The sequence below is a fragment of the Serinus canaria genome, chromosome 9 (genome assembly GCF_022539315.1).
Source record: "Serinus canaria isolate serCan28SL12 chromosome 9, serCan2020, whole genome shotgun sequence".
In the NCBI taxonomy this organism is placed as follows: Eukaryota; Metazoa; Chordata; class Aves; order Passeriformes; family Fringillidae; genus Serinus; species Serinus canaria.
The window spans coordinates 11,213,332-11,241,047 of record NC_066323.1 but is presented as its reverse complement, the minus strand read 5'-3'; the positions used below and the strand labels follow the sequence as shown (position 1 = coordinate 11,241,047).

At 46.4% G+C, this 27,716-nt stretch overlaps 1 protein-coding gene across 3 annotated transcripts in view; it reads left to right on the top strand.

Annotated features, from left to right (window-relative positions):
- The window catches only part of FGF12 (fibroblast growth factor 12), a 216,725-nt gene that overhangs the window by 107,907 nt on the left and 81,102 nt on the right, over nucleotides 1–27,716 (top strand). The window contains exon 1 of one of the 3 annotated variants that reach the window (XM_009089148.4): nucleotides 11,163–11,397. The exons of the other annotated variants lie outside the window; for them this stretch is intronic. Coding sequence (XP_009087396.1) covers nucleotides 11,199–11,397 — 199 coding nt within the window. The 5' untranslated portion in view covers nucleotides 11,163–11,198. Of the gene's footprint in view, nucleotides 1–11,162; nucleotides 11,398–27,716 lie in introns of those variants that run through there. 3 annotated transcript variants of the gene reach the window in all.

The following is a 27,716-nucleotide window of genomic DNA, read 5'->3' as shown; positions in this document are numbered from 1 at the left end:
CTTTCTTAATTGCTCTAGTGCCAGGGTTTCAAACAACACAAGGGAGCATCCTTTGTTTTAAGAAGAAAAGCTTTCATTGAAGCTGCACAATATTGTGGGTATATTTCCTGTTTGACTAAGGGTTTATGAATTCTCTATATTTTTCTCAATTTTTATTTTCCCCATAAAATTGCAAAGCTGGGTCAAATTTAAGCTGACAGAGTCCATATCAAATGATTAAATAAATAAAAAAGAAAGAAAACTTTTCAGACTCTACATTGTGCCAGGAGTCAAGGAAGAAAAGTGAGAGAATTGCAGTAAATGCTGGGGCTATCCATGTGCAAATAATAATAGGGCTGGGAGTAACATGTATCCTTTTCTAGAACAAATGCCAGGTGTTTGCCTCCTTATGTCAACTGGTTTTTGGCAAGATGAACTTTGCAGGAGTCAGTCTGGCATGTTTAACTGGGGTGAGAGCTGGAGCCTGCTGCACAGGGATTTTTTGCACACCCCACACAGAGCATTGGTAGTGTAAGGAGGTGGATGGTGGAGCTTATGGGGAGATTCCTGGAGCATCAGTGAGATCTGGAAGTTTGTCTCATGTATGTTGACTTTGATAATCCCAGCTCATGTTCTTTTTGGCTCATGACAGCTAAGACTTGCTGATGAATAAGCAAGGACCTCAAAGTTATTGAAGGTAATGAAGTGTCCATGAATTATGCTCTTTCACAAGGACATGTTTGTGTTGCATATGCTCCTTTTACTGCTACTGTCTTCCAGCTTCTTTACCTGCATCTCTAATGAGGAGACAGACACTGCCCTGGTAGCTACAGATCTACACACTTAATTTCCTAAGTGCCCGACTTCATCAGTGCAGACTTAAAACTACCTCTGAGTCACTGCCCTGTCAAATCAGTTCTTTCATCTCAGGGCACCTTCTTGCACCCCCCATTTTTTACAGCATTTGAGGTGGGCTGAACTGGATATTAGAGGTACTAGAAGTATCTAGTTTAGTATCTGAGTTTCTAGAAGTATCTACTGAAACAAACTGAAGAAATAATAGATTTGCCTCTTAACACTGAGAAGGGAACATGTATTATTGGCATTCTTTAGCAAACAGAAGGGTTCCCAAAGCCAAGCAAATGACTGACAAAGCTTCCATCATGCTTATGAAAATGAGTTAAGGGAGAGAGAGAATCTTCCAACCAGATCAGAACTACCCTGCCCAGTATAAGTCCAGCATAAGTCAACCCTCCTCCAGGCTGGAATTGCCCAGCATGTTTTGCTTCACTTCCTTTGTATGGGGAGGTTACCCAGGAATACAGAGCCTCTGAAGCTGAAACAGAGCCTCTGGAAGACAGAAACACCAGTGGGGCCTAACTGCAGAGGAAGAGCTACCTCAGGAACTAGGCAGTTCCATGAAAATAATTTTGTGCCTCCTTTTCCCTGGTGCAGAAAATCTGAGACTGTGAGAATATTAGGATTTCAGCCCCTTTGCTGCACTGGCCCTCTTTCAAGACTGAAGGATGCTTTTTAAGCAGAAAATCCCAACATGCCTCTGCAGCTAATGGATAGCTGGTCATCTCTCCATGGAGTACTGAGGATCTCTGTTGCCATATTGCTACCTGTACCCAGCACAAAGCCATGTTCTCCTTAATTACTGATAAAAATGTCTCTTCAGAAGCCTCCCAATAATTACTCAAGTACCCTCTTAAGTGGCTTTTAATTCAGGCTCCTCACCCCCACACATGTGCATTTTCCAATTGCCAAGCACAGCTAGTCTTATGTATAAGCATCTGCCAAAAGAAAATGCTCATATCCTGCCCTCTAGTTTATACTACCTTGCATGAGCTCCAGTGAGCCCACAGCAGCTCAGGAGATGGTCTTTCCAACAGGCTAGAGCAGGAGCATTCAATCATAATGAAACATGAAAGCTCTTATTGTGAGTTACCCTACATCTGACAACACTTGGCAGTTCTACAGCATCTCTTGTTGGACTGCTGCTGGCTGCTTTGCCAGCTCCTCTTGTTATTGGAAGCTGCCCATTTCCCCTGCTCTGGGGCAGGAGTGCCCATGGGCTCCTGTAAGAGCTCTGGAGGCATGGGGCAAGGATGATCCATAGACATCGTGCTGGGTGCCACAGCAGGCTGCTGACACTGCCCATAGGGTGGTGGGAGGGCAGCATTTCCAACTTCCAGCCTTCCTTGTGGGAGTAGAAAGGGAAGCTCAGGGAATCCTGTCCTCTCATCCTGTAGGACGCAGCAACGTTCAACAGGGTATGCTTTAGATCATGACTATATGGGTAAGCAGGGTCTGTTGCCTGTTTCTCCATGACTCACAGAAGGCATCGCTCTCTCTGCTTAATTCCACTGTTTTACTGGGGTAGTCTCCAGACACCAGGTCCAATCAGTGACCTGTTTGTAGAAGGCTCCAGCAGCCCTTTATCAGAATATTTTTTTCCTGTTTGTGATGGAGACCAAAGAGACACTAACTCTGTCCCTGAAGTGAGAAAAGGAATGTGCATGTGAAGGGGGAGGGCAGGCAAGCATGGCCAGAGAGAAAGATCAGAATTCCTTGTACAGGAATTCCTTGTCCAAGATAGAAGCTGTAGAGGGGTCATGAATAAAGGATGCAAGGAAAGGGGTTGTCCATGTCCAAAAGCTGTTCTTGCAAAGTCCTAGGAAAGCCATAGAAAGTGATCAGAACAGCTATTGCATCTTCTGCTTTAGGCATTTGAGGAGTTCAGCAGTCTGAGAGCAGAAAAGGCAGAAACTGTAATTCATGTCAGAGAGACACATGAGGCTGGGGGACTGTGATGGATGCATCAAGAAGGAGTAGCCAAACAATCAGTAGAGGTACTTTTTTCCCTTGAAAAATGCCACTTTGTCAAAATTGTGCAAGGGAGAAAGGAAATAGTCATTTCAGAAGAGTGTGTTGTGCAGGGATTTCAGTGACAAGTTTCATGCCACTGCTCTGCCTACTGCAAAAGCAGAGACTTGGTCTGAACAGTGGTGAGACCACCACTTCTACCACATCAGTGTGCTTTGCTCTCTTCTGGCATTTCATTGTGAGCTCCAAAAGGTCTCATTTTCATTTAACATGGGGAAGAAAAACAACTTAGAATGCAAGATTTTCTGCAGAGTAGATTTCTGTTCATCTTAGCTCTAATACCAGCCAATGCTGGGTGAGTGTCAGAAACCAGGCAGAAGGGACTAGTTGTGATTATGAGTCTGGTCTCCACCATGACTCAAATCAGGACTGCACCAAGCAAGCCCAGTAAATCCTGTGTGTTAGGCATAATCAACAAGGCAAGAAACTTGTAGCTAAGTGGGATTTGGACTAGATGTTAGAAGTAGCCTTTCTCAGCTGATGGTGGTAGAGAGCCACATTTCTAAGGGAGCTGTGAGATTTACAGTGCTGCAGGTGCCTGATCAGAGATCGCAGCATTGGACAAGCCTTGTCAGTGATGATGAAGGTACTGCTGGCTCAGTACATGGGTGACTTCTCCGGGGTCCTTTGTACCCTGTGCCCTGTGATATCAGCTCATCTATTTTTGAAAGACGTTGGCTCTTAGGGTGAAATGATAGCAAATCCATCACAACTCTTGCCATGTTGTTCTCTTGATGGATTACCTTTGATATTAACAATAAACATGAGCCCTGCCTTGACTTACAGCCTCCAGATTTCACTCTGACTTTGCTGGATTGAGACAGTCCCTCCTTTCAAAAATGCTCTTACTGAGAGGTGAGAGATTTATCAGTCAGGGCTAAGTTTTCTCCGTCATTTTCTTGGATATTGAGGCTCTCAACCATTTGTCTTTTGTGGCCAGATTTTCAGCAACACCAAACTGTTAGTGGCCATGGTATTAACAGGCTAAATACAGGCGAGCGCCAAGAGCGTTTTCAAGAGTGGCCCCATGTGAATCCCTGTAGATGTGCTATTACTGCTACCAAGAGACCAAACTGCTCATGTCTTTCACTATATCTGTATTCTTTGTAGTCCTTGAACCATCTTTGTTCTGCCACTTCTGAAGTATGGTAACCAGACTTCGTGACTTGTGATACTGGTGTTTGCTGCATTGGTACAAGTGTATTTGTACAAATTTAGTAAAATGAGCATTGCTCATTTTTCTCCCTATTGCTCCATCCATATATGCATAGACTTGGGCTCTCCTAGCTGCAGTTCTGTGCAGAAAGCTCCTCCTAGCTGTATCTCTCTCATGGTTCCCAATTCCCAGAGTCACTGCTTTCTGAAGAAAAAGAAAAGCCCAGTCTTGAAGTAATACAGACTGCACAATTTATCCCCAGAGATTTGATCTGGCTGTGTTAAAAGGAAACTTGTTTCTATGAACTCAGTTTCCGTGTCAGTTCAGTTTATTCTCTTCACCAGACTTACTGCGATCATTAATTACTACTGCATTAGTCTTTGTATCCTTGGCAAACTTAGATTTCCTTCCAGACCACTGATATCTTTATTGGTGTCTGGATTGCAGCAGCTCTCGGAGTCCAGGGAAAGAGGACATGGGATTTCATTTTGCTGGAGAGATAGAGGAGTTGATTTATTGCTGGAGAGGGAAATAAATTACAATGCAAATAGCAAGAGGTGTGCTTGTAAGCCAGGGGTTTGTGGGGGAAGCAATGCATTCACCCGTATCCTTTTTACCCAGCACTTTTAAGTTATCAGGGGATGAGGGAGTCTTCAAACCTTGTGCTGGCTGCATGACAGCTATAATCTCACACTTACTTTTAGTGTTGAATATGCTCTTGCAGTATGCAGGAGAAATAAGCAGGTTTTGTTAGGTAAGATACAATCTGAATGCATGTAACTTCATAGGCATCCTTAGGGCAGGATTAATGTCCCAGCACTCCGGGACTGCAGAGCTGGATGGCAGTGGGAGTACCAGGTCTTGCCAGAGTTGCTGCTTTTCTTTCAAGCTCTCCAGACTGGAAGGACACTTTGCTGAGTGACAGAGCAGTGGGTTGCCCCAGTGAAGCATTGCTCTGCTGACCCAGCAGGATTTGAGATTTGATCTAGCTCAGGCTGCAAATCCTGGGCTTGTTGATTTAGAGGCTGGATGAAGGGACAAAATTTGGGTTTAGGGAACTTTCCATGGCTTCTTTTTTGTCTGTCAGAATCCATTATGTGCAGATAGACAGATTTACAGGTCTGGAGGAAGTTTGATATTTCTCTTGACAGCTTCTGGCTCTTCCTCCCCCTCTTGACCTTTGCTGGTGCTACAAAGGTGCATTAAGGAGGTGGCTCTTCAGTCTCCAAGCCTTGACCTGCTGTGGAGCAGATGGTCCCACAGCCCTGCTGGAGGAGCACAATAGGGGTTTCACTCTCCCTCCCCCCTTTTTATCATTCTCAATCACATAATTTGGTTCGTTTGCCTCAGCCAAGATCTAATCAGGAAGGATCTCTTTGACTTTCAGGAAAGTCAGCTTGATGGAAACTTTAAATCGAAAGACTTTTCCTGACACACTTGAAAATGGTTTTGGTTGAAATTGGTGTCTGGCTGCATGGTTACAACATGAGGAGTTTTCCTTCTTCCCAGGGAGAGGGAAAAGTTTGGGCAGCCTCTCAGACCTCCTGAACCCAGGCACATCCTAGCAGGTGCTTCCAGAACCCTGGAGGCAAAAGTCTATTCATCCATACAGGAGGCTCCTTGAAGTAAAACGCTTCCCAACACTTTCATTTCTAGACAGCCACAGTTCCCTTCAGTGAGGTGAAGGTTTCTTGTGTTGCCCTTCCTGCACCTCATATAGGCAACCAGTCAACAAGGAGAAATAAAAGCTTCTGCTAAGTAGAAAACCTTCTCTTTAAAATGGAAAAAAAAAAAAGTGAATTTATAAAATCCTACTAGAATTATTTCTTTTTCTAGCTGCAGTTGGTTTTGTCGTGTTTGTACTGCTTGTGGTCTGCTTTTTGCCGTAGTGGTTTCATTCTGCAGCATGCCAGCTGTGTACCTGCCCCTCTCACTTTAACACCTAGACAGGCCCAACTTCTCCCCAGGCTGGAGCTGAATTGAAAGGCACCAACTAAACTAATAAATACTTCTTGTGATGAGTTGCAAATTTTGTTTAATTGAATCTTTGAAGGCAAAAAAGGGAGTGAAGGGCCCATTAAATGAATTATTTCAATATAGCAATCAGGTGATGCAGGCTTTTTTGTGTTTATTAAAAGGCCAAGTCAGCTCTAAGCTCAGCTGTGCGAGAACAGCCCAGAAAGCTGGCCAGTTCTTGTACTCTGCTGCTGTTTAAGGGCCAGATCTCTCTCCCTGAATAGCATATTTAAAGTGGCCATGTGAATTCTTATTAGGCATCCAAACATAGATACAAACTCATGCATTGTAAACAGAATTGCCCTGCACAGAAACCGAGCAAAATGCAGCAAGGTCTTGTCTTTTCTTTATCAGGTTACCCAAGCATGTTTTTTTTTCAAAAAATCCGCCCACGCACAGAGACTGGGGAATGCCAAAGCTGCATGAATTTTAATTATGCTAGACATGCAACAAGGGGCTACCTTGTAAAGAATAAAGTTAATAAAACATGGATATGGGCTTAATTCTGCTTAATAAGCAGCCCTGGCAATGCACATTTTAGATGTAATTTACACAGCGTGGAAATTTGGTACAATTCTTAAGAAGTGTCTGCATGCAGACTTTCAAACTCAACAGTGTCTTCCTATTGGAAGAGATTTGTTGCTATGCTGCTGTAAAATGGTGAATTAGGCCGTTCATAATTATTGGCCAAAGATGGAAGTCTTTCTTTTTTTCCCATTCAACTACAGCAATGTGCACACACATTTTAAAGTGGTATTAAATGTAAATCTCTTCCTTAATTTTCATGTATGCATTTTCAGTAGCTCTGCAGATAAAATAGCAAAAAAACCCTGCATATGTTTGTATCTGTAGTTAGCTCTATATGTACAGAATTAGTAAAGCAGAAATATGCCTAATGACTGAATCTACAGAACACAGCCCATGGCTTTTGAAGGCTCTATGAAAAATAAACAGGATATTCTGTTAGCAACCCTGCGGGAATTATTGCACTTCACTAAGGAAAGATGCCAATAACCTCCGTTTTGACCTAGATAGATCATTCTGTTTAGGAAGGTAAGGGAATGCAATTCTAGATCTCTTCTCTGCTCAAGTCACCAAAGCCCTGACATTCAGCCAGGTCTTCATTTTAAACCTCAGCATTAAGGACAGAAGAGTTCATTTATCGAGAGAGTGAAACCTCCAAAATGGTAGTATCTTGAAATATTAATATTGATCATGCAGAGGATCCTGTATGTTTGGGGTGGGGATATTTAGTGAGCACAGTGAGTCTGATCCTTCAACAGCCACATGGAGTCTGACCCTCTGCCTGTTCCTCTGTGCCAGATGGGGTCTTTCTCCACAAACTGCAGGAGGAGCACTGGCATGTCTCTCCAATGTCATCAAAACAGTCTGTCTTGGTTATTTTATGAATTGGTGCTACTGTTGCATTATATTTTTCATAGGGTGCTCTGTGCAGCTTTGCAGACTGGTACTGAAGTGAGGAGGAAGCCCAGAGAGAAGGGGCATGCCAGAAAAATTGCCATAATAACTATATAATATAGATATTATTTTATATAAAAATATGTTTTTAAATTATTTTCCTTAAGGAAAAATGCCGTATTGGCCCAGTTTGCTCAAACAATTCAGCTTCCATTGGTAGTAGGGAGAAAGGCAGCCTGTGAATCTTGGAATTGGTTTGGTTTGGAACAGTGTAGGCTGCACAACCCTCAAAGAGGAGTAGCTGATACAGATGAAAATGGAAGATGTTTTGAGCCCTGTTTACCCAAATGGAAATTGAAGGAGAGAACTTGCACTGCTAGGGATGAAAGCACATGGAGGCTTTTCTGTTTCAATTGACAGCCCACCAAAGGTAGATGAAAGCACAAGGAGGCTTTTCTGTTTTCACTTGACAGCCCACCAAAGGTAATGTTTCACTAGTGAGGATGACAGTGCAGGAGCATGATGAGGCTGGCCTTCTATTCTCCAGCTCAAGACCACTCTGAGCTTCCTTGGTGTTTATAAAAGCTTGGGGTCTTCAGAAAGTTTTGTGAAGTTGGGGCATGATTTGACCCATGTAGATGTACATGTCAGTAATGTCACCAGGAGCTCATGGCACTGTGCCCATGTTCAGAACCAAACCCTGTGGACTCCTTGGCCATCTGTAGATAAAGGCAGACCTGCATGTTGGCAAATGCAACACTACATTCAGTTTCACAAGCTTTGGCTTAATTTAATTCAGTCACTGCAGAAGCAGGAAAGACCTGGAGAAGCCTTTCTTCCTAAGAGTTGCAGCAACTCTCTTTTCAGATCCACAAATCATCAGGAAAAAAAATACTGTGACCGACTTTATCATTGATTACGATCATTTTTAAGTGCAGAGCTGCTGCTCCGAGTTTACAGCTACACAACAAAACAAATTAGTCGCACGTCAAAATAACTGGAACTTATCTAATGTGGGGTGGATAAACTGGCATTTTTTCACCAGACTTGAAGACTACAGGCAAAAAAAGTATCTTTATATATAGATGGAAAATCTCTTTCTTGAGAAGACATGAAGATATGCTCACAACCTTTGAAGATAAAGCTTTGGATAATTCACTGGCATTTCAGACAGTGATTCTCTGATTGCAAACAGCTTTCTTTAGGCCATGCCTGTACCTTGTACTGCAATAATTCTTTGATGTCAAGTGAAATAATCTGATAGAGAAAATTAAAATCTGAAGCATTTTAGCTACAGGAAAGGTAAGAAAAATCTTTATTGTTTGGGATGGTGAAATCTGCTCCGAAAAAGTTGGCAGTAGTTAAAAAGAGATCAACAGCCTGGAGAACCTGATTCCACCTTGTTTTGGTATGCATAGAGACTAAGAGTAAAAATCAGGAAGTAATGCCAGAGTTTAGTTAATCATTATGGACATGGTGAGTAGTTGTTTCAGTTGTCTTTTTCCCCCAATACATGAAAATAATTTAGAGCTGAAGGATTCAGAAAATTGTTAAAACTTAGAAGTGAAGTAGTTGAAAAGATTATTTTGCTAAATCTGGTAATTCCTAGGGCATGTCACCAACTGGTCTGAAATGCTCTTGTCAGCTGGAAACATGCATCACCCGTACACATTCAGGACTGGCTTAATCCTGTCCTGCCATTGTTATTCGCCAAAGTGTAGCAGTGTCCTCTCTTCCCAGCCGAGATCCCCTCTCCCTCCACGCCGACGCCTGTGCGCTCCCCTGGGTGTTTTGCTCGTCATCTAACGAACCTGGCAGCTACCATTGCTACCTGTTACTTGAACCTGAAATCTGGAAAGCACCGTCCTTGTGCAGCAGCAGTTATTTCTCTGGATAACCAGAGATGAATCTCACCTTCAGGTTTTTTCGGTGCGGTTTTGTGGCTGGAGATATGCGGGAGCCTGCCCAGCACCTGCTGATGGCGGTGTGTGGTGGGACCGCTGTGGCCGGGAGCAGCCCAGCAGTGCCCACCGCCGCTGGAGCCTCCCGCACGCTCTCCAGCCGAGGAACCGGCCCCCGGCAAAGCAGCCCTCGGGATGCCGGGGTTGTCTCTTCTCTCTGCTTCCACGGAGAAGCAGGGAAAGCCGCGGACATGCTCGGCTGCCGAGGCTGGGTGCTCCGGCGTCGACAGCAGTGGCCAGGGAGGCAGCCGGGGTGGCTGCACGAGTGGGAGGCGGCTCCGCCGGGGGCTGCGGTCCCGGGGAAGCCCGGCTGCCGGCGGGGGCGGTGGGTCTGCCCGGGCGGAGGGGCAGAGCCGCCGCGGAGCTGCAACTGCCTCGCTTTGCCTGCGCGGTATTTCTCATCCAAACCTCGATCACGTAGGATTGCGTAGAAGAGGGCGAGCGGGAGCAGCTGCAATTCTCTCTGAGCCCGAAGCCCGGAGCCCCGTTCCTGCCCGGCCGCCGCGGGGCTGCGGGGCTCCCCACCGCCTTGGCAACAGCCCTGCGCAGCGTGGGCGTCCGGGGGGGCTTTCCCGGCCCCTCCCCCCCTTCTCCTCCCCCCTCCTCTTCTCACCTCCCCCCTCCCGGCTCGGGCAAGAGGATGCAGGCGGGAAGCGGGTGCGGCTCGGCTCCTCCTCGCCCCGTCGCCGTCGGGCGGCACCGCGGAGCATCCTGAGCCCCGAACGGAGCAGCAGCAGCAGTGGCAGCCGCACCCCCCCGCCCTTCTCCTCCTCCACCTCTTCCCCGCCTTGCATCGCTCCTCCCGCTGCCGTCCCCGCCGCGGCAGCCGGGCCCGGGGCCGCCCCGGTGCCGAATGCTCGGCGGCCGCCCGGTCGGCCGGACGATGTGGGTTGCTGCCGTCGGGGAGAGCCGGTGCCGGGGCAAAGGAGGCGAGCAGGGCAGGAGAAGCTGCGCCAGCTATGGCGCTGTGAGCCCGGGGCGCCGAGCTGCGGCGATGTGAGCCCGCACTCGCGGCCGGGCGCTTCTTTTTTTTTTTTTTTTTTTTTTTTTAAGAATTTAATTTTTTCGCCTTCTTTTTAATTTGTTAGTTGGCCTGCTGCTTTTTCCCGTGGCTGCTTTTTCCTTCCCCTCCCGCCCTCTCTGAGAGCAGAGTGGGTAGGGGGGGAGAGGAGAAAGAGGAGGAGTGCGAACAGAAATGCAGCGCGGCTCTCCCTGAGCCCGGCCGCGGAGCCGCGTCCATGTGCGCGCCCTGCCGCGCAGCGCCTCGGAGCCACCGCGCCGGGGCCGGGGCTGCCCGCGGCCCGAGGGGTCTCTGACTCATCCCACAGCCCCTCGCCGGAGGGCGGCCGGAGGGAGGAAGCGCCGCCGCCTGCGTCCGGGCGGAGCGGAGCGGCATCGCGCCGCAGGGATCCGCGGATCTTCCGCGTCCCCCTATCCTTTGGACACAGCAGACTTCGCCAGCGGGGCGGCCGCTCACGGATCTACGCGGCGCTACCAGCCCGGCCGGGGGTCTCGCCGACTGCCGCCCGCTCCGGGATTTGCGCTCCCCCGGGACAGACCCATGGGCGGCGGGGTCCGGCGTCCAGCCATGGTTGTTAGCCCGGGCGCCCTGCTCCGCCTGGCCGGCTGAGCCCTCCCCGGCTCCGGGACTCGGGGCTGCAGCGCGTTAAGCGGGTCGTTCCCGTCCCCGGTCCCCGCGGGGCGCGGCGGCGGCTCGGCCCCAGCGCGCCGGGCGGCGCACCCCGGAGCGGAGCGGCGCGGGGGGCCCATGAGCGGCGATGGCAGCGGCTATCGCCAGCTCGCTGATCCGGCAGAAGCGGCAAGCGAGGGAGTCCAACAGCGACCGGGTGTCCGCCTCCAAGCGCCGCTCCAGCCCCAGCAAGGACGGGCGATCCCTCTGCGAGAGGCATGTCCTGGGGGTCTTCAGCAAAGTGCGCTTCTGCAGCGGCAGGAAAAGGCCGGTGAGGAGGAGACCGGGTGAGTACGGTGGGCCGGGGCCGTGGGAACACGCTTCGCGGAGAGGGCAGCCCCGGACCCGCCGGGATGGCTGCCCCGGGGCGCTCCCAGCACCGCCGGCTACCGCCTGGGGACGAGGCTTGCTCCGAATTGAACTTTGGCCTGCGTCCTGGCAGATCTCCTCCCCTGGTCTGATGGGATGGGTGGGCAGTGACCTGCTGCCAGCATCCCTTCACGACTGTCCGAAGTGTGAGCACAGAGGGTCCTCTGGCAAGAGTGGCCCAGCGGTTTCATCTGTCGAAGCTTCAGCCAGAATTGTATTTTTCCACTTCCTCGTAGATAAGTTTTTTAAATAGTCTCTCATTTTCTGCATGGAGACAAGAAAATCTATAAACTGAGGATCAGTTAAAATTGTGGCCATTTGATTACTAAATCCATCAAGTGCTACTTCAAGAGCTGAGTTGTACAGGGAATTTCATTAGCTTAGAAAGCTTTGTTGATGGCAGCTGCATGACGGTTACACCTGATGCTGAGTTTGTGAGGACCTAGAAATGCTCTTTAGTGTAGTCCTTTTTGTCTTTTTTCTTTTTCTACTTTTATCCTTGTGTGTGCTCATTCTTGGTTCCTTGTGAAGAACTTCACCCTAGTATACACCCTAGTGCTCACATTCCCACGATGAAGTCCCACCACCCACAGTTTCAGTTCTGAGCATTGCTTTGGGCTCTCAGCTGTCCTTGGTAGGTGGGAGAACTCAGCACCTGGCAAGAACAGGCCTTCCATAATTTCTGAGTGGAATTATGATTTATGTCTTGCTTTATTTTTTTTACTGTTTTAAGTCACTATAAAGGTAAGAAAACAGAGATTGGTTTGAGAAGCTGTGGTGAAGATGTAGTTTTCTCAGATGTTCTTCAGTATAATGGTTAAAAAAGGGGGATACTCATTCACTTAGCCCTTCAGGATGTACCATTAACGTGTGTAACCCTCCTATGTTTTCCATAAACATTAGTATTATGTTTATTGATCAGTCTCTTCGTGAAGCCCCTTCTCCATGGCTGAGGTCTGTTGGTAATGACTCTCCACCAAGGTTTTGGAGGTAGCTAAGGCTGCTGTTCTTGTCTATAGACTGATGTACATGACCTGGACTCATCTGGGCAAGGGAAGGAAGTGGGACAAAGCCTCTCACCGTAGAAGGCCACTTCTGTCAGCACTGTTGTCAAACAAAGGGGAAAGAATATTTACTCTGGACTGCTGTCAGTGTTCCAGATTCACAGGCTGTGAGGCAGGGACCATACTTAGTTACAGAAATGTTTGAAGACTCAGTGCTTGGGTTAGGCTGTACAAACCTGTTTCTTTAATGGTCTGCTTTAAAGCAGGTATCACAAGAGGCTGTGAAATACTTAAAATATAGCATGACTTGAAATATTCAAAGGAGAAAAGTTGCCTATTGTTTTTTTCCTACTCAAGTTATGAGGAGTGGTGGCTTGCTGGACTATCCTATATATTAGTTAATCTGGGAGCCAAGACCAGAACACGGCTCTTGCCCAAAAAATGTCGGCATTTTGTCTCAGGAATCGTTCTTTGCAGGATCAAGATTGGGAATTGGGAGTCTTACTGATGTAATTTTTTATATTCCTCTTTTCTCTCTATCTTAATCTGCTATTAAGTGCAGTCTCCTAAGGATTGAAAGGGCTGGGAAGTGTAGATCTGTTAGCTAGATTTCAAGATGCTTCGTCTCATGAAAGTTTTAGTGACTTCCCTCAGGATGTGGTTGGGAAGGCTTTTTATTGGTCCTACCCCAGTGCTCCCAGCTACACAGGTCCAATTCTGCTTCCTTGGACTCAGTAAATGCCTGTGAATAATCAATGAATTTTAAGAATTCCCTCAACTTTCATGGCCTTTCATCCTAAGGAACATTTTTGATGACTTACAGGCAAGAGTGATTTTAGGGGATCTTTTTATTGACTTAGAAGGAGGATCATTGCTACTCAGTGTTGTAAAAATAGAGCTGCTCAATCTTCAGAGCTGTCAGTCAATCGCTTGTAACCAGTACTGTATTCATCTTATAAAATCAAAGAACTAGAGGAATTAAGCTGCTATGAAAGAAAATCTTAAGTGTCCTTTCCTAGGCTATGGACTGGGTCTGCTTTAGTTCCCTGCATCCATCTTTTAACTAGGGATTCATTTCACTGATACATTGTATTCCTGGTCTTGGGCGCTCAGGAGGCAGCAGGCTACAGAGAGTCTGCTGCTGCATTGTTTATTCCGGGGAGTGTATTGTGCCCAGATAACTTGCTCATTTCAGAATCCAGTTTCTGCACAGAAAATGACATGCAAATGAATTGAAAGTGGTTTAAAGAAATGTGCATACATTGTGCAGTGACCCACAACCCCAGCGATTATTTGTACTTAATGATATGCTGGTTCAGTAGTTTGCAAGTCACTGAAGGGAATGAGAGAAACACCCCTGTTCAAGAGGTACAATTGTATTTGGAGATGATACAGTGCTAGGGGATCTCCTCACCTTTTTAAACATGACCTTGTTCTATGACTATGGGGAGTAACTATCAAAATACTTCAAATTTACAGAATGGTTTTCATCTCTAGCGCTCAACAAGCTCTACCAAATGGAGAGGATTCTTCCCATTTTACAGAAGTTGAGACCACGTCCAGCTATGGAGCACAGAGACCTAATTCCCAATGCTGGGACCAGCAAGCCACACTTAGGGCCCTGCTGCCACTGAGCTCAGGATGCAGCAGTGGTGGAGCTGTAGCTTGCACGTTACACAGATACAACTCTGGTGGAGGTTCATGTTCCCTTTGCTCTTTGCTTCTGCAAAGTAACTGTGTGAGCTTACATTGATTAAGTAAGCTGTTTAATACATGTCTTATTATGTGGTTCAAACAGTGCTGTAACTAAAAGATTCAGTAAAGACGTGGGTGAGAAGAGTTACTTGGCACTGGTTGGCACCTTGTGCTCCATTTTGCAGCCTGTGTGGAGTGAGAGTGACATACTCCTGCTCTTGTATGGGAAGGGAGAATTTGCACCCTGGAGCAGTTGAGTCTCGCATACTGGGCATGAGTAGTCAGAGGTTTTGGCAAGCTATGGGGAACCAGATCCATGCAGGGATAACTTGTGTAATCCAAGCTATCTGCTCCTGGGGAAAACAGACTGCAGAAACATCTCATTTGTTGGTTGCAATAGGGACTGTGTTGTAAAATGAGAACTAATTTTGTCTGTCTTTTCAATGGGCAAAGGCAGCTGTCTCACATGCACACTGTGTTCTTTTAGAGCTCTTGGATGTGTTTTGCTCCAAGATGACTTACTAGTTTAAGACAGGCCAAATAAGGACACTGAGTCCTGTGGACTAAACTGAACATTTGGACACATGGGCTTAATCCCATTATTGTGAGTTACTACAGGTCGTTTGCTGCAATTGTACATCTATAAATTAAATATTTTGCTCTAAACCATAGTGACTTGATCGAGGATTCAAAATAAATTATTGTATGGCATGGCTTCTCAGTGCAGGTTCAAGAGGTGGATTCTTCCTCAGGGACTGATGGATCCAAGAGTTGAATGCAGGAGATGAGACAAGGAGCTCTCTCCATAGGACTTCCCTGCCAACAAAGAGTTGAACTAAGTACTTTCGTCCCCTTTGTGTCTGAATTAAAGCATCCAAGCATGTCCCTCCTTCAGCTGTTTTATAGCAGTCTGAAAAGCCTGGGCTGGTGGGTCCAGCTTGTTTGTGAAAGCTGTCACTGTTGTTTCACCAGCCATCTTCTCAGGCAGAGCTCACCTCAGAGAGCTAGGGTAGAGCTGGCCTTCCATCATGCCATGGCCACTGAACAGCAAAGCTGAGCAATTTGGCATCCTTGCACAAAGGGAAACAGGCTAGAGCATCAGGCACATTATCTGTGGGGATTGCTAGAAATTTTATCCAAGTCAAGCCCACTGAAAGGGTGTTATTACTTGGGGAAATCATGTTTGAATTGAGGCAACTTTGGGTCAGGCTATGCCAGGCCCTGTGTAGCTTTGTCTCAGTCCCCTCAGATGTTGCTTTTATAGGTGAGTTATCAGCTCAGAATTCAGAGCTCATTTTCAAACAGGTTTTTCACCCCAGGGGAAAAAAAAATGTGGTTTTTTAATTCCTTTTTTCCCCTGTCTGGTACATATTTTGTGCACTTCCAGGGAAAGATGCTTTTCCTTAAGGATATATAAAGGCTTCTTCCAAAGTGAAGGAAATGGCTTGCACATAGGAAAAAAGTAGTAACATGTTTTCCATTTGCCATATTTCTCATTTTGAATAATAAATAGAGATTTGGAACTTAAAATATATGGATGTAGATATTTTTGCAGCAGTATAAGTAAGATATAAGGGCAACTTTAGTTGAAGGACATAGAAGGACTTTGTTCATTCAGAGATTCATTTAAAGCATTTGAGAAGTCTGTCATCTACAAGCTGTTAAATTCCCCGACTTAAATCCTAAAGTCCTTTCTGATTTCATGCAGGGTGAAAATGATGATTGAGGCTCAGGATAAAAACCACCTTTTTTGCTCATAGTCCTTGCCTGCTTTTGTGGAGTGGTGCATCTCAGAACAGCTCTAATACCTGCCCAACCTGTGGAATTTGTCCACTTTGTTGCTACTGTCCGAATGCTGGCTGCATTACCCAGGGCGTAGCTGCTCCCTGCAGGAGAGAATTCCATCTGGATCCCAGCCCTTCTCTGTGTCCATGCTTGTCTGGGTGTGTGCCCAGCTAAGGGTGGTCCATTGCATTCTTCTGCCTGCTCCTCTGCAGAATTTGGTGCTGTGTTCTCTGTCCAAGAAGTGGCTGACAGGAATGGAAACGGCTGGAAATGTGACATCACCTGGACAGCAAGAGCTCATAGAAGTGCTAGCTGAGATGAGGGCATGGATGCCAAGTCTCCAGCCAGACATGAGCCTGGATAACACCAAGGGGAAGGGCACAACCCTGAGGGCATACATCCTTCTTGGTCAGGGCACTGCTGTAAGCTCCCTCTGCACCACCCATGCTAATGAATGCCAACATAACCGGGAGGGAGGAAGAGGCTCCCTGCTGCTGATGACAGCTCGGCTGATGGGTTTCATTTTACCCAGGTAGTTCCTGGGGGTGGTAGCGCACACATTTGTCACTTGCAGATGTGGTGGATGTCACGGTGCATGGCTGCACTCCCATTACTGGGGTCAGATAGCTACCCCGAGCTCTCAGTGCCTAAAATCTGGGGAAGAGCTGCAGGTTCCTGGCTTTCTCCAGAACATGGAAAACTGAGCTGCCAGCCTGCTTCCCAGCACAGCTTATGGGCGAGCATTCAGTCAGTAAGCCGCTTCATACTAGTTCTGGAATGAGTATGGTTGATGCCAAGAAAATCCATGGAAGTTGTCCAAGCTCTGAGAGGGATGGATATCTTCTGTCCCCATGGCCTCAGGGGAAGCTGTGCTTGTGAGAGCAGTGGAAATTGTTAGCCAGCAGAGGATCACCATTAGATCAATACAAGTGATTGATTCCTCCGTCACCAGCCAAATGAGAGTCAGGGCAAAAAGTGGTTTGTGAGTGATTATTTCCCTTCACCATAAAAGATCCATATAAATCAATTTATCGTTGACTGATACAACTGTTGGGTATTTTATTTGGGGGGGGTAAGGGTGCAATTTTATTTAGAAGATTCTGAGATGTGTATTTTTCTTTAACTTTCAGTTATTCTTCTAAATTAAATGTTCCTTTGAAATATAAACCCAAAAGCTTGAGTTCCAAAAAAAAACTCAAAATGGAGACAAGGTTTTCTTTCTTCCTTACTTGCTTTGCTGAATTCAACACAAATTTAGAATAATTCAGCTGCTTCACATTTTAACAGATAAATTACCTATTAACCCAAACAATCATCAGCTTGACTTGGGCAGTGAGAGCAGAGCTGCCGTGGGAACTGATGAGGCTGTTTGAGAGACAAACATAATCATGGGTCTCACTGTGGTGGGGAGCAGGTTGGGCACATGCAGTTGGACTTACCTGCTTTCCTTCCTTCCCCTCCCCAAAAAGGACTACCCTGAACCACAGTGGCCAGGTAGGTGTTTGTTTCATCCCCATTTGTGTCATTTGATCTGTCCTTCTGAACAGTCATGTGCATATTGCTTCTGAGATATTTCTGCTCCTGCACAGTTGAAACCAAGCTGTGATTTGTTATTAAAATCAAAGGAAGAATTTTATCAAGCAAAACATGTAAGAGATTGACATCCCTTTCATATTTGCAAGCTTCCTGGCTTGGCAGAAGGTGACCAAGAACATAGACAAGAACAGGTTAGAGAAAGCAGCTCCAAAAACTAACTTTTAAATAAAGACTAATCATTGAATACAGATACTTTTCTCTATGTTCTGTCATGGTGTCATTGCCATGACTGCATTATTGTTGTGTCTTGATCTTGGAAATGTCTTGAGAAGTGACCTGTACTGAAGTCATCTACTCCATGCCTGGGCTGTAGTTGCTGCAGTCTGTTGGGGAGCAGTCTCTTCAAATTCTGTTCTCCTGTTTGATATGTGGTTCATCTCTATTTCCCAGCTAACACAAGATCCTTCATGTTAATGTATTATCCTTTCTGAGCATGGAGTAAGCTACTACACCTATTTTATCTTCGCCCTCTTCTGAGATGTAGCAGAATCCTGAAATAACTCGGCCTTTCCAGAGGCTGGTTTTACTTTGCATCTCTCTTAGAAGCTGTAGGAGAACCATGGATGCACTCATGGGTGCCTCTCATCCAGCTTGCAGGAACTGGGGCTTTGTGCTTTGAGGGAGTCAATGCGGAGACTGAGTTTGTGCAGCATGGTCACAGGCCTGTAGGGCTGCAGCTTCTTAACAGTACCCCTGAAAATAGCAGCTGCAACACATTTCTAAAATGGTAAAGCAGAAGGCATCTTTCTTGAGAGCTGTGGAACACGACTGTGGGATTCACTGTGCAGGCAGACCACTCACTTTGGCTTTTCCAGCCCCCACGCTGCAGCTCAGACAAGTCACTGTGCTCGTTCCTAGCACTGAAATGAGGCTTTCTGACACTCTGGTGGAGCTTATGTGGCTGCTGAGAAAACGTACCTGGATGCAAGCTGGCACTTGTCAAGCACCTCTTCCATCCTGTGTTCATTCCAGAATGCCCTGGCTAAAGGTGACAGATAGACAAGGCCATAAACCTGGAGGCAGGGTAGTGACCTGAGTCCTGAGCCTTTCCAGTCTTCTGAGAGAAGCTGTGGCTGGTTGCTGGTGTGATGAGGTTCCATGCAGCACCTCCAGGCTCTGCTCTCTGCCCTTTCCCTGTGGAGTGGGCTGCACTGGGAGATGAAGGTTAATGCTGGAAGCAGCAGCATCACAGAAGGGGTCTGTGCATCTGTGTTGCTGCATCTTCTCTGTGGCTTTGTGTTGGTCATGAGGAGCTGACTGTTCCTCTGTGCTGGGGTACGCACTGAGGAGATGCTGCTTGGGAGTCTGCAGCTCTAGGCAGAGCTCTAAGTTTGGAAGACTGTTGAGCTCTTGTGCTCATTAGCAAGGGGGAGGTAGCAGTAAAAGCTCCTCTCTTGTCTTGGCAGCATGTGCACCTGTTGTACCTGAAGTTTTGTGTGGGAGGTGGAGTTTTGTGCAATCCCGTCTGACTTGCATCAGTGCCCCCTCCTTCAGTGTTACCAAGCACAAAAACAAACTCGATTTCCAACAGTGCTTGGCTGGCCCTGCTGTGTTCCTGAAGAGGAACCCTCAGCTGCGGAGCTCTGACATTTCACTGGCCAGAAGGTGGGCAGCTGTGGTAAAAGGAGAGGAGCAGGTGTGCTGTCACCTGCCTGTGTTCCTTGTCTTTCTTCCTGGGACCTTTTCAGTACAGTAGTTCTTGTTTGGAGTGTGCAACTTCAGTGATAGATGTCAGAAAATGGCTGGCTGCCTCTCATGGTGGGGCTGTACGTGAGGGTGAAGATCCAGGGCTAGGTACAGCCACTACAGTGGCGGAGGGTACAGAGCTTCTCTCACATCCCACAGCAGCATCTATGGAGTGCTCTGTGCACTCCTGTCTCACCTTCCCTCCAGCAGCCTGCTCTGTTAAGGGCATGTGTTACATCCAATGGACAGCTACATGCTGTGAACTGGCAAAATAACCACAGAGAGGCAATGTAATTCTGTTACTTGTGCCTCTTCTCCTCTGAAACCTGATTGCAGTTATGATAAAGATAAAATCCCCCTCAAATGTTCCTTTCTTGAGATACTTAAGCATTTTGGATTGGAATGAAGGAAGAAAAGAGAGGTCTTGGGGTTAATAGAACATGCTCACTTAATTGATATTTATCTAGAATAGCATAGTTGGCTGTCTCCTCCCTTGTTGGCTGCACAGATAGTTTCTTTGCTTAGCAGTTGCCACCCATGTTTCCTCAGCTGCCAAATAAATACATTTCATTCATCCCCCAAAGCAAAACTGTTTGCAAAAGGTCAAGTGGATGGGTCTGCTGCAAATGAAGCCAGGCTGCAAAAAGCCAGTCCACATTTTCCAGAACATTGAGAAGCAGTAGAAATTAACAAAAAGACAGCTGGTTTTGTCTTCCAGCACCCAGTTTAGGGGTGGGTTGCTGAAGGGTTCCCTGGGGTTTTGGGAGCCACTGGGCTGCAGGAGATGCAGGGATAAGATGCTGGCAGGTGAGGGGCCTGGACCATCCACCTGCCCTGTAGCTGGTGGTTTTCTGGCACAGCTCCTGTAACTGGAGCTGGGGTGAGTCACTGGCTGCCTCTGGTATCGATCTGCAGCCGTCCCTGCAGTCATTCTGTGGTGATCAGCATCACGCTCTGGCGGGGATTGTCTGTTGCTGGGGCTAAAAGGGCTGGCAGAGTGTGTGGTGTAACCAGTAATTCTCTGCTGGCCTTTACAGTTAGGTGTGGTGCTCATCAGTATGGGCTCTGCCTGCTGGCAGGCACACAGCATCAGCACTGAAACATTTGTAAACGTTTCTTTTGGCTTTCATTTAATTTTATTCTGTGTCACTCCTACCTTCTTTGCTTCCATAATAATTTCTTCTATTTTTCTTCCTGTTTCTTCTTCTACACTACTTTCCATTATATAATTTCTTAGATTTTAGAGTTACAGCCCCATAGCTGCTCTTGAATGATTAGCAAGCACTAAGTGAAGTTTTAGAGCTCTCTGAGCTCTTCTGGGCAGCTGGGGGAGCAGGAGCTTTGTTCAGGAACCTGTTGGAGAGGCAGATTTTCTGTTTTCACTCCATCTGCACTTTGTCATCCTCAGCACATGCATCCCTGGAGAGGGAGCTGACTGATTTCAGCTCTCTTCTGAGATGGCAGTTGGGTGGCAGGTGAACCTGCCTGTCTCACTGGAGTCCTGAGGACTGCTTGATACCAGAAATGAGGTGTTTGTGCTGAGCGATGAGCAATAAAACATCATCAGTATTTAAAACAGAGCTTTAGATGGAACAAAGTGGAGGTTCACTTTCTCACACCTGGAGCGTTTTCATTAGTTTGAAGGAAACCTTTGGCTCTAATGGAAAATTAAAATCATTGTGCAGATTAAAAAATGTATATTTTCACAAAGCAAAAGGAAAGAACATCAAGTCATAGGGTGGAATTTTGGCCATTTTTAGCATGATCTTGCTCTTTGAAGTATAATGTCTCAGAATGGCACAAGCAGCACATTTTCATTATGCATTTGGGTGTTGTATAAGATTCGTTGAAATTTAGTAACAGCATCGTTTTGAGTTAAAAATGCCTCCAGACTGCTTAAGCTGCACTAGTGCAGTGAGCAAAAAATATTCTTGTAATACAACCTGACCGATTCAAGCTTTAATTTCTTCCACATCACAGGCTCATTACCTGTTAAATAAAGGAGTTTCATGTGCTCATCTCGTTGGAAAATGCTGGGAGATTGCTTGAGGAATACTGTAGCAAAAGAGGATGGTGTCACTTGGGAGTATTTAAAGCTTGAAGAATAACACTGAGACTGAAATTTTTCCCTGAGTTGTTATCCAGTGATTATCCAGGGCACTTCTGTGAGCTGGTGTTGGTAGGACCAGGTATCTTACCTGAGTTGATAGCATCTGAAGTGATTAATTTCTCCTCAGTGCTTGTTGGAAGTATGTTCTGTCCATTTTCTGTTTTAATGAATTTACTACTCTATGCTTTCAGAGCAGAGTGGAAGTTTGATGTGGTTGTTTCTATAGTATGTTTTGTTTGTGTGAGGGACTTCTCGGTGTTTCTGCAGTATTTCAGTCCAGCTGGATTGATAGGGAAAGTGGAGAGATTTAGCATCTGAGAATAGCATAAATCCCAGCACTGTGGCAGGCCTGAACAGCAGGGATGTTGTCTGCCCTGCTCATGTAGGCACTGTTAGTGATGAGGTGCCTTGTGTGGGGCACTTCAAGGTGAGGAAAAATGGGGACTTTACCATGGAATTGGTCAAAAACTCAGAGTACAGAATGTGCTAATGCCACCAAGTCATGGTCTCCCAGCAGCAGGGCTGAAAGGGACCCTCACTGTTGGTTGCTCCAGCTTCAGTCCTACGCTGGTTCCAGATGTGCATTCCTTAGAAGGATATTCTTAAACCTGTTTTTTGCATCCTCCCACAGAGAAAATTCTGGGAAGAATGTCCTAATATCCAAACCACATCTCTGTAGGAAACCAGTAAGAACTCTGATAAACAGCGACAATGTTTTATGTTGCATTTTGGAGTCAAGAGAACAAAATAAAATCTTTCTAACCGTACACCTGGTAGAGCACTGCCACAACATTCCCCAGGATTTCTGAGCCATCAAACAGGTCCTTAGGATGGGTCTGACACGTAGCTCTGTAGGAAACCTTCTCTCTGGGAAGCTGCAGGCCAAGAGGTGTTGAAAGCTTGGCAAAGATGGCATCGCTGCTTTTCAGTTTCTCCTCCTGTCAGCTCCAAGCAGCAAAGCAAGCAGCTTCTCCAGACATCTTCTGAGCTCACCTTTCCACCTCTCTTGGCATAACATATGTGGGAATATACCCCTTCTTCTCTGGTATGAGCTTTGGGCTCAGTCATCCTGAAAGCTCTGCAGTGTGGGTGTTCCCATTTGTTAACTCCTCAGGCAGCTCTTGAGCTCCCATTGCTGGCATGGGGAAAATCAGGATTTTACTCCCCATGTTTCCCCTTTATGGGTGTTGGCTCAGGAGCTGACACAGCCCAGGGGGCCAGGGGGAACCACGCTTGGTTGGTTCCTGAGACAAATCTGCACCCAGATGAAATGTGCTCAGTGGCTGTGGGCTCACACATAATATTTATGCTCTCCTCTGTTTCACTCTCAGTGAATATGCTGTAATTTTGGCTAATTACACAATATGTCAGGAATAATTGCAGGGTGTTCCTCAAAATAAATAATACATTTTGTATGCTCTGCTATCCATACTTATGAGCAAGCTTTAACCTTCAGTAGCCAAGGCATTGACTGTGCTGGAAAATGACAGCTTAGGAACTGTAGCTGCAACTTATTTTGCATTAAATTTCTAATTTTTTAAATTCTTTTACCTGAAAAAACTTATCCTGAATAAATTCTGGAACAGCCCTACATCGTCTCTGTGTGCCTTTTGTTCCTGCCTGGCTTTGGTTTTATCATCAGAGCTGGAGTCAATACAGGTGTAGAAAATTGCTCTTGAAAGGGAAATGTTTTGAAATTTTGTCTGCTGCTAAAACACACTGGATCAACAAAGAAACATAAACCGCATCCTGGGGGAGGCAAACGTGGCAGTGAACTGTATGAAGAATTGGTTTTTTTTAGTTCTCTGGTCAATTAAAAGAAGCTTCTGGGGAGAAGAGGATTCAGACCTCAATGCAGTATTTCATTGTACTTAAAATGAAAGTTTGGATTTAATCTCTGGCTCTGTTAACATTTTTTTCATTACATTTCCAAAGATAATGTCGTGCCAAAAGAAAAAATGAAAACTTGCACTCTTTTCAGGCCTCTCTCTTTTTCTGTTAGTGAGATGGAATTTGGATATGGCTTTATCTACTCTTACTCTGAACTTTTCAGCAAAATATTCAGCTAGACAGTGTTACTCAGAAGTGGTCAGCAATTCTGTGCCAAAATACCTGGTGGCAGGTGGGCCCTCAGTTCTCATCCACTTTTTATCTCACTGTTTCACCTGCAATGGTCTTTTGGTTCCTCTTTGGCCCTGCAGTGCTGTGATGGCTGTTTTGTCCTTGTTGTTTGTGCAGAAGTGGGTAGCTCTTGTGTCATGTATATTAGTTTGATGTTTGCCTTCTGGGAAAACTCATCCACAACTTCGTACCTCATTATCCTTGAGCTGTTGACCTCAGGTGGCTGTCACATGGGATTCAGATCTCAGAGAGTGGGCGAGCTGCAGGGTGACTTCTTTACTTTCTAACATCCGTAGGCTGTCCTAAGACCATCCACAGAGATGTAGCCGTGATTCCATGTGGCACCCCTAGTTTTCAATGCTTTATAGGACTAATTTCTCTGCCCCTTACCTCAGACTTGTATTAACATCCCTGTAAAGCGGATTCCCTGGATATGGGAGGGCCTGCATAAATGCCATGGACGTGCAATCACATCATTTCCACCTACTCTACAAGTGAGAAATAAGACTTCCCTGGAGGGACTCGTCTTGGTTAGAGCAAAGCAGGCATCGTGGAGGGGTGCAGGCAGGCAGCTGTGCTCCATGCTGGAGAGATAATTACTATTCCTCCTGGCAGGCTCTAGCACAAGAAAGGAAATCACTTCTCTGGATGCTCTTTTTGCCTACAAGGTGCCATTCTGCTCTAGTGACTCAGTGACCGTGACAGGAGGCAATTGCGCTGATGGTGCTGTCATCAGCTTGAGCCCATCATCCCTCTGAGTTAGGGAAATGTCATTTTTGGAAGCATGTCCTTCAAACAGAGAGGCCATCCCTGCCAGCACAGCATATTATTACATGTAATGCATCCTGGAAACACCAGTTGTTTCTCTGTAGTTAATAACCGTGGGTGGAGATTCGTACTTGTGATGAGTAAATACACGAGGGAACCATGCAGCCCTGTTGTCCCAGAGCCTTCTTCTTCTCCAGATGAATACTTTGTAATTGGAGGGTGACACTATCCCTGTAATCATGTTAAACTGAAGCTGGGTGTGGCCTTTGTTCTGCATCTTTGGGAAAGGAGCTGGGATTGACTTTGATACCCCCAAAACCATAGACCTCATGAGCAAATCTTGATGTCAGTAAGTTTGTTTCCATATCTCCATCCTACTCACAGGCTCAGTGATGTGCCAGTGTGTTAAGCCAAATGGCTGCATCTAAACTAAAGGGGTTCATGTCAGCTTTGCAAGGTGGGGTGGGATGCCTGGCTTTGCTACAGAGCTCACTCATGTTTGGGCAGCTGTTGTTACCCACCATGACTGGACCTGTGTGCAGGCAGCCTGAGGAGACATCCAGATAAACACAAATGCCCCCCTGTGTCACTCATTTCCCTTGGCTCTGCAGTTCTTTTGCCCTCTCCCTGCCTGTTACTCAGGATGCTACAGGCAGCATTGCCCAGGCCATCCTTGCAGGCTTCCTCAAGGAATACACGTCCTTCAGCTCCAAACAATTTTGCTGAGTTTAGTGACAGAAACTGGAAAATACTGTGACACTGGGAAATAAAGGTCTTGCCTCTGCCTGTGCACTTCTGTGCACTGAGTGACTCCTGAGGGAGCTGAAAATGCTCAGCACTTTGCAGCAGGATTTCCCACCTCTGCACCTGCATGACACAGTTGGAGCGTCCTCCCGGATCCCGCGTGTGGCTCACGATGCTCCGACCTGCTCCGTGCATGACTCACTGCAGGTGCAGCCACAGCCAGCCATGTGCAGCATCTGCTGAACACTTACAGCCACAGTCACTGTGTGGCAGAGTTGGTCAGGGTGTTTGGCCAGAGGAAACACTCTGGGTCTTCAAGGGCATTAGCTCCTTTCACAGCTGCAAGTGGTGTTATTCCTGAGCTTCCCAGTTTGGGTGGATTCAGTGAATCATTGTAGTGAGTTGAGCTATTAAACTTATGTCGATAGTGATGCATTTAATTTGAGACAGTCAAATTACTTCATCTTAACTCCAAACACCCTGGAGAATTTGGCAGCTCCTCGCTAGGAAAACAACCCCAACATTTATCTCCCTCAGATTTTCATCCCCGAGTTCTGTGCTGATGCCTGTCACCATAGTAATCTGCATGGAGCTTGCTGATTCTTGTGCTGATTTATTGCAAGCCTTTTTTAATATGTACTTCTGAAGGAGGGATTTTGGTGCCCTTCTCTGTCTACAAAATTTGTGTTTGCAAAATTTGGCTTATCGAGTATTCTGGAACCCATCCTTTCCAGGGGAGGGGAACTGCGGTTTCTGCAGTGGCACTTAAAATGCGGAGTTAATCTAAGTAAATTAGGAGCAGTTTATGCTCTGGCTTGCATGCTGGGCTTGGTGTGCTAAGGATTTGAGTGCTGGTTAGGTGAGTCATAAATCAGCCTCCCATTATGACAGCTGCAGCCTGAATGGGGGAAAATAAGAATAATGGAATGTGTAAATTCCAGGCTAAAATGTTTAATTGCAATAAACAAATGTTTGAAGAACATTTAGGTGAAATATGCTCCTGAGATGTATTACGTTTCCAGTGTTTGCAGTCACACCCTCAGCAAAACTGTTGCACAGGCACAGAAGGGAGTCAGCAGCGTGCCGAGATTCAGAGGAGAGCTGGAGATGCTTTCTCCCTCACCAGACCGATGTCCTTAGGAGGTGCCAGAGGGACTGTTCTGGGAGCCTGCTGCTGGCATCTCTCACAGCCTTGCTGTGCTCAGACCAGACAGAGGCACTGAGCTGCAGAGAAAGATAGCAAACAAATGGGCAAGTCTCCTGTGGAAATTCTGCAGTAGGTGCCTTCCTTGTACCTTATTGCAGGTTGCTGGACAGAAAATCGCTGCTTCCCATCTGAGCTTGCAGAGTCATCTGTTGTTTGACAGCTCACTGTGCAGAGAGCAGTAACCCCATGAGCTTCAGAGTTTATGCCATAACCCACACTGAGTACCACTGGCATCCAGCACAGTAACTTCTGAAGTAGATTTAGAAGCAGTTCTGCACCAGTAACCTCAAGTGGAGGCTTGCCTGCCAACCAAGAGCATTGCTGTGCATTGCAAGAATCTTTGGAGCCAGTGGCTCAAATCCCTCAAAGGTCACTAAGCCCTTCATCTTTTTTGAGTTCCTTGAAAAGTGGCCCCTCTGAGTTCTGTGCCATTGACTTGGAGAATTCAGATTGAGGTGACTTCTGTGAGTATGGCTCTGTTGAGTCCTTTTATAATTCCCCGCCCAAGGCAAAGTGGGGACTGGCTTGCTGCAGCCTCAGGTCATTGTGTTGCTGTAATAAGGGGCATTCTGAGAGTTGAAAGAAATGAGACCACATCAGACTGCCTTCCATAGAGGAGTTGCAGCTGGAAGTCAGTGTTGTGCCGTGTTCTTTGCTGCTTCAGAGCAGGGTTTGGAGCAAATTGAGCTACCTTACAGTGATGATAAGAGAGTAGGGGTCCTCCCCCAGGGGTTTAGTGCTACTGCTTTGCTGATGGAAATAAGCAGGAGTTGGTGCCTTCAGTGGGGCTTTGCTAAATGCTGCATTGATGCATAACCTCATAGCTCCTCTCTGCATTAAGGGGAGTTATTATACTTCTGTGTTCTCCATTTTCCATTTAAGTGGTGAGTTCCTTGTTCACCTTAAACAGGAGAGCTAAATGAAAAGGTCATTAAAGAGTAATATTCTGTCAGTGCTCTTGCTCTTTTCCCCATAGCACACAGCAGATATCTTCAGCAATGCCTACAGCTTGAGGGTGAGGGACATGACTCTGCAGAGTAGCTGATTTAGCTATGATCCTCTGGCCTTCAGTGAGCATGCCCCTGGAGATCAAACAAAGTGCATGTGAGCACCCTGCAACTATCATGTCCTTGGCAAGCCCCAGGAGGATGAAGATCACTGTGTAGCTGCATAATAAGGCAGGAAGCACAGCAGCTCATGGTGAACTGAGATGACTTTAAGGCTCAGCAGCAGGACAGCAGAAGTGAATAATAGCAGCATCACATTACCATTTAAGTAGAGACAGGAAGATTAGCAGTCAGATCATGATTTAGTTAGCCTCAGCTGTGCCAGAGGGCTCAGAAAGTTAAAAGCAGGGCAGGCAGAAGTGGTGAGTTTGGCCTGTGGAAAGGATAACCAAGCAAGATGCCCTTCAGGGGATGTTCAGTGAGTTGTCAGTGGATGACTGCTCTAAGAAGGATCATTAGGTGACAACTGTGTCTTCACTGAAGGTAAAGTGCCCAGTCTGACAGATGCTACACA